The following is a 7,062-nucleotide window of genomic DNA, read 5'->3' as shown; positions in this document are numbered from 1 at the left end:
GCAAACTCCTTATTGTGTACTCTTTACGAAAGCAATTCATCCAACTGCTTTGTCTAATGATCTCGTCATGTGTGTGTTACCCCTTCATATGATACCCTTGATTCCTTTAAGTTAAATCCGTTCACTCAATACAATATTATTTTATCTCATTGTCACCATTGTTTCTTCTTAATGATTAATATGATCACTGCCAACTAAAGATTGTGATAAATTACTCGTTGGAGAACAAGAAACCCGTGACCACATTCCATATTTATCAATCCACACAATGCCAATGAGAGGATATCGTTAACTCTTTAATCGAGCTGTGAATTCCATTGTTGCTAGTAAAGTCATGCCAAATACAAGTCATGTATCCAACATACCGACTATCGGCTCAATCATCTTTAGAGCATAAGCCTCCAGTTAATTCAAAGCACATGAGTTACGTATGCATGGTTAGTGGCTAACTTATGGTTTAGGTAAGTCACATCATGAACGTCACAAGTGAATTAATTCACAGACGGACTTAGAATTAATTCAACTTGAGTCCAGTCTAATATATCATTCTTCCAATAAGTATTCTATGTCTCTACCCGTGGAGTCAACTGCTCCGACAGTCAAGACTAGCCATCTCCCCAATTGGAATTATAGACGGCATAATAATCCTTCTATGTATTTGAATCAAACGTTCACTTTGATTCTTTTACGGGATTACAGACTCGTTTAGATTATCTACTGAAGTAAGTTATCTTTATCGCAATGTAAATGTTCTTACAATGTCACTTATCATCAATTTGAACTTAGACAATCAATGGGCTAATATTTGTTTGTCACAATTTTGCTATGTATGCAAAACATGATAGACAGAAACACAAAAGATAAATAGTGAAATATAAAATTAACTTTATTTATTTATTCATCATTTAAATACATAGAAAATAGTTACATGTTTACTACAATATGGACACATTTCCTAATAGTTTTAGATTTTGATAGCTAATGGCTCTAGTATGCACTCTCATATGGTAAGGTTGATTTTTGGATTTTAGATTTAATTATTCAAGATTGTCTATATTTCTGCTCTTATTTTCCATTCTTTGACCTTTTGCTAGACTCGTAAAAGTGTTAATAGAGATGCTCATACCTTGGCAAGGGTGGATTTATTACAAGCAAACTACTAGGAACATGTTATTTGTCCTACTGTAATTTCATTGTTCTAGCTTCTATTGTTCCAACGACTCTGAAGAAAGGGGAGAATTAGGATTAAGTGTACATGAGCAAGCCTATTGGCTTGGGTTCTTAGGTACCCCTTTATTTTTCCTACTTCTTGTTTTCTTCTCACTTTTAATGAAATTTCATCTTTACTCGAAAAATTATTAATTTTGGTAAGTTTTGTAGGTAGGACCCATTTTGATTTGATAATTAATTTTGGTAAGTTTTGTATGTTGGACTCATTTTGATTTAATACTACTTTGGTATTTTGATCATATTTTGAACTATAGAACTCTGATTTAAGTCCATAATATACTATTACTAAGGGAATTGACATATCTAACTAGGTTTCTTTCATGACTTGAAGCCAAAAATTGTTGGAAAAGTTCACAAAATAGGCCTAAAAGTTTGCAACAAAAAATCTGTCAAAAATTTAGAAAAACAATTTATTTCACTAAGGACAATTTTTATTTTCTCACTTACATGAATTTTTCTTTATAAGCACATAGTTTAAGATTACAAATAGACATAGTTGCATTCTGTATTATTTTATTTTTGTATTTTCTTCTCTATATAAGTTGCTAAGCCCCTATAAATACAAGTTTGATATTTGCATACCATTTGTTTTAATTACAAATATTTAAGTTTGTTTAATATAGCTACCGTATTTGATAGCTTAGAATATTTGTCATGTCAATTTGAATTTAATTGGTTAATTTATTCCAATGCTTGCAACGAATAGCATGATTTGGTATAAACTAGATATGCAATTCATGTTGTGTGAGTATGTGATCTAGTCACAATGAACCTTGTTTGTATATTTGTTAGTTAGAATTGAGTCTAATTCTTAATGTTATTGGTAAATTGAATCTTAAGCATTTGTTATAGGTTATTTGTAGATAAGGGAAACAATTAATTGTTTTCATCTTGATTATCGAGAAAGTAAGTGAGATTTGTTGCTAGGTGCTCATCAATAACTATAACCTATTTATCATAAAATATTGAAATTATCTTTACGTTTATGATAAACCCATGAATCAAAATCAAGACTTTTGCTTTAGATTAAATTTTCTTCCTATTAATTTCTTATATTCTTATTTTTTATTTCTTTGCAAAATTTTAATTTTAGTTTTAGTTTTTAATTCAAAATTATTATTTATGTTTATTTTACTTATTTTTATTAAAAAAATAAAATAATAACTAGTCTCGACCCTATTCACTATTGTATATAAAATTTTATATTTTTAAATAGAAATTTATTTTTATTGATTTCAACGCCAACCATTAAAGCTACTTAAATACATTTTACATTCATATAAAATTTGGGAAGTTATATATTTATTTTAATAAAATTTTCATATGATATAATCATATGCCTTACTAACCTATTTGGCAGGACCGTTGATATTTCTATGATTATAGTCCAAGGAAGTTTGTTAAAAATATATATTTGTGGGAGATGTAAACTATGAGTTAAATTGATAATAAGTCGTTGTCAATGACACAACTGATAATAACAATGAACCCATACAACAACAACAACAAAAGAAATCCTCCTAAATCACACTAAAAAAACATAAAATAGAATCTATAATAGGACATAAAAATACATAACCTTTTAAAAAATTATTTATAAAATATCTTCTTAAAAATAAAAATTTATATAAATATAAAAAAGATATTATTTTAGGCGTGCATACTAAACGTGATCATGGGCTGGGTCACTTGCTCAAGCTCGAAGACCCACTCGAAAAGTAAGAGGGTTTGAGAAAAAATATAGGCTTGAAAAATAGGCTTGGACAAAAAATAAGGTAAGTTTTTTTGCCCGGGTTTGGCCCAGCCCAAATTTGCCTAATTTTGTTGTTGTTGTTTGTTGTTGTTTGCCACCATTTTGATATTGTTTTGTTGTCATTTTGTTATTATATTGCTACTATTTTGTTATTATTGTTTGGGTATTGTATAAATTTTATTTTATTATTAATTACTACTATTTTAGAGGCATTTGTTTACTAAGTTGCAACTATCTTGGTGTTATTTAAGAATAAAGACTTTTTTTAATGTATTTTCAATTTGTTGGAAAACATTTATTTTAATGCTTTTAGTGTATTTGATGTATTATATTTTTTAAATATACTTTTATATAAATAATAATAATATAAAAAATAATATGGGCGGGTCAGACCGAACTTAAGTTTAGTATTCTTTTTTTAACTGGATGAGCGTGAGCAAAATTTTAAACTCATTTTCGAGTCGGGCTGAACTCAAGCCTAAATTTTTGCTTTAGTCTAGCCCGAACTTAGCCTGACCCGTGATCAGGTTTAGTGCGTACAAATACTAATACACCAATTGCCAACTACTTTAAATCATTAAAGTGATGTCTTATTTGGCTGCTAGTGTAAAAACTCTTAAAAACTAGTTATTCTTATAGAGAATAAGATCTATTCAAAATAAATCACGAGAATAGTTAAATATTAACAATTGAATTAATTTATTACTAACTTATATACTAAAACATTAAAAAAAGATAATACTCTTACCAAACATAACAACAATACTTAAAATTTAAACTACCTATTATATTTTTATTTTTTTTTGTCTTTCTCTAATACTTTTGTCCAACACATATTCAAGCATAAGCATGAAAGATAATCACTTAATTATATATTTAAAAATATATATATCCTTAATCCGTTGTTCAAATAAAATACAACTTTATTGCTTCAACTTACACCAGGAAATTTAGATACAAATCCATGTCTTCAAGGCCACTACAGAGCAATTTACACGCAAATTGCCAACAATTTCACTTCATTTCCCTTTGGAAACTCACATTGGTTTTAAATAATATTTTACGTATAAATTCAGGTCATGGAATGAACCTTTCAGATTAATAATGAGTTCTAAAATTTAATTCTTCGCCAAAAAGAATCAATTTAAAGCTCTGTAAGATATATGATCACCAAGCCACCTATATGACTGCCAATGGCAGCGATCTATCGAAGCTACCGCGGACAGCTCTTGCCTTTGCCGGTCTCCGTTTCATTGGTGCTTTCTTAGTCTCGATTTTTTTCCCGATTTTATCGTTTCCGAACAGAACTGAATCCGGCATAGCGCTGACTCGTGGCATGCCACCGGTTGTTGTTGCACCGCCATGGATCAATATCCTGCTGATGCCTACATAATGTAATGAATTCGCAATTTGCAAGGGTTTAACACCTTTGTTAGTCCTTGATTCCACATCTGCGCCTTTTTTTACCAACAATTCAACTACTTCAGCATGGCCTGATTCCACAGCACAATGCAAAGCCGTGTACCCGTCTTCGTCTCTTGAATCGATATCGATCCCTTTATCGATCAATATCTTAACGGCATCCGTTCGTCCTTTAAACGATGCTCGATGTAATGCGGTCCATCCATGTTGATCTCTCCCGTTGATCGCTGCCCCGTTTTCGACCAGCTTCTGGATGGCCCTCACTTCACCTTTACTAGCAGCTAAACACAAGTTGTCACCAAGCTTAAGTGCATCAAACAGTCTCATATGACCATGTTCCGCAGCAACATCGTACGCAGTTTTCCCTGTCTTGTTCCGAATATCTTTGTTCACTCCCTTTTGAAGTAACAACTTCACCATCTGCTCGTCTCCCAATCCGGCCGCGACGTGTAACGCTGTATCACCGTCTCGGGTGTTTCGAACACTAGGGTCGGCACCGTTAGCTAATAACAAACGTGTGCAATCTCTTCTTCTATTCTCAACAGCAAGGTGTAAGGCAGTGTTGCCATCTTTTGTGAGTGCATCAACGTTAGCCCCTTTAAGCAAAAGAAGCCTGAGTACCTCAAAATAGCCACCGCTGGTGGCTAAATGAATTGGACCCCGACTCGAGTGCTTGGATCGATCTGGGCTAGCCTTATGAGCCAAAAGAAGCTCGACGATCAGCTCTTCACCGCACCCCGAAGCAGCTTCAAGTGGGGTCGAACCATACCGGCTTTGAAACTCGATATCAGGTTCGAATTCAAGCAATAATTGGACAATATCTGGTCTACTTTGAGCAATGGCGACATGAAGCAAGCTTTGACCATGGGAATCAACTGAGTCAACTGGCCTCTTTGATGGGTCACTACGCTCAAGAACTTCACGAATTTCATCCATGGAACCATCCATCACAAGCTGAACCAAAACTGGTGAGCCAACAAACATGATCTTCACACCACTGTCGATGAACACTTGCTTCTTCCTCGTGGTGAACCACTCATTGGGAACCGCATCATAACTCGACGTCGAGTCTTTCATCGCCGCACCGGGAACCACCACACTATGGAGGAGGAAAGAATCGTCGGTGAAAGGGAACGAGTCCGGGAGAAACGAACCAGGAGGAAGATGATAAATAATCTCCACCGTTAACGTCCCAAGCGGTACTATGATACCCGACTGAGGCTTGACAGTATACCGGCCCTTGTTCACCGGCTGCAAGCGGAAAGCCACCGGCATGGTGAACATAACATTACGTAAAGTAAGCTCGCCGAAACATTTCTGGCCTAACTCAATACGAACTGCAACGAGGTTTGAAGGTTCCAAACTAATAAGCCTATCCATATTTTGTTGTTTGATACTTCAAATTAAGAGTAGAGGTGTTTGTGTTGGTGGGTTTTGAAGGAAGATCGAAAAACCCGCCGAAAGAAGCATTAATGTGATGAAGAGATGGAAAGCAAATGAAGAGCGAAGGGGTGTGTGTTGTAGAACTTAAAAATATATATTTGTGGGAGATGTAAACTATGAGTTAAATTGATAATAAGTCGTTGTCAATGACACAACTGATAATAACAATGAACCCATACAACAACAACAACAAAAGAAATCCTCCTAAATCACACTAAAAAAACATAAAATAGAATCTATAATAGGGCATAAAAAATACATAACCTTTTAAAAAATTATTTATAAAATATCTTATTAAAAATAAAAATTTATATAAATATAAAAAAAGATATTATTTTAGGCGTGCATACTAAACGTGATCATGGGCTGGGTCACTTGCTCAAGCTCGAAGACCCACTCGAAAAGTAAGAGGGTTTGAATCTTAAGCATTTGTTATAGGTTATTTGTAGATAAGGGAAACAATTAATTGTTTTCATCTTGATTATCGAGAAAGTAAGTGAGATTTGTTGCTAGGTGCTCATCAGTAACTATAACCAATTTATCATAAAATATTGAAATTATCTTTACATTTATGATAAACCCATGAATAAAAATCAAGATTTTGCTTTAGATTAGATTTTCTTCCTATTAATTTCTTATATTCTTATTTTTTATTTCTTTGCAAAATTTTAATTTTAATTTTAGTTTTTAATTCAAAATTATTATTTATTTTTAATTTACATATTTTTATTAAAAAATAAAATAATAACTAGTCTCGACTCTATTCACTATTGTATATAAAATTTTATATTTTTAAATAGAAATTTATTTTTATTGATTTCAACGCCAACCATTAAAGCTACTTAAATACATTTTACATTCATATAAAATTTGGGAAGTTATATATTTATTTTAATAAAATTTTCATATGATATAATCATATGCCTTACTAACCTATTTGGCAGGTCCGTTGATATTTCTATGATTATAGTCCAAGGAAGTTTGTTAAAAATATATATTTGTGGGAGATGTAAACTATGAGTTAAATTGATAATAAGTCGTTGTCAATGACACAACTGATAATAACAATGAACCCATACAACAACAACAACAAAAGAAATCCTCCTAAATCACACTAAAAAAACATAAAATAGAATCTATAATAGGACATAAAAATACATAACCTTTTAAAAAATTATTTATAAAATATCTTCTTAAAAATAAAAATTTATATA

At 32.1% G+C, this 7,062-nt stretch overlaps 1 protein-coding gene across 1 annotated transcript; it reads right to left on the bottom strand.

The window, feature by feature from the left end:
• Positions 1 to 3,878: 3,878 nt before the first annotated feature.
• On the bottom strand, positions 3,879 to 6,082 carry LOC107937316 (protein VAPYRIN). The gene has a single exon (XM_041109188.1). It carries the CDS (start codon positions 5,783 to 5,785, stop codon positions 4,163 to 4,165), a length of 1,623 nt encoding a protein of 540 aa, XP_040965122.1. The 5' UTR covers positions 5,786 to 6,082; the 3' UTR covers positions 3,879 to 4,162.
• Positions 6,083 to 7,062: the final 980 nt, after the last annotated feature.

The sequence above is a fragment of the Gossypium hirsutum genome, chromosome D13 (genome assembly GCF_007990345.1).
Source record: "Gossypium hirsutum isolate 1008001.06 chromosome D13, Gossypium_hirsutum_v2.1, whole genome shotgun sequence".
Taxonomy (NCBI): Eukaryota; Viridiplantae; Streptophyta; class Magnoliopsida; order Malvales; family Malvaceae; genus Gossypium; species Gossypium hirsutum.
The sequence above is the reverse complement of the archived record's forward strand: the minus strand, read 5'-3'. Positions and strand labels throughout refer to the sequence as shown.

Bases quoted from the DNA above. Each gene is read 5' to 3' on its own strand.
- LOC107937316 (XM_041109188.1), bottom strand. From the start codon at position 5,785: ATGGATAGGCTTATTAGTTTGGAACCTTCAAACCTCGTTGCAGTTCGT.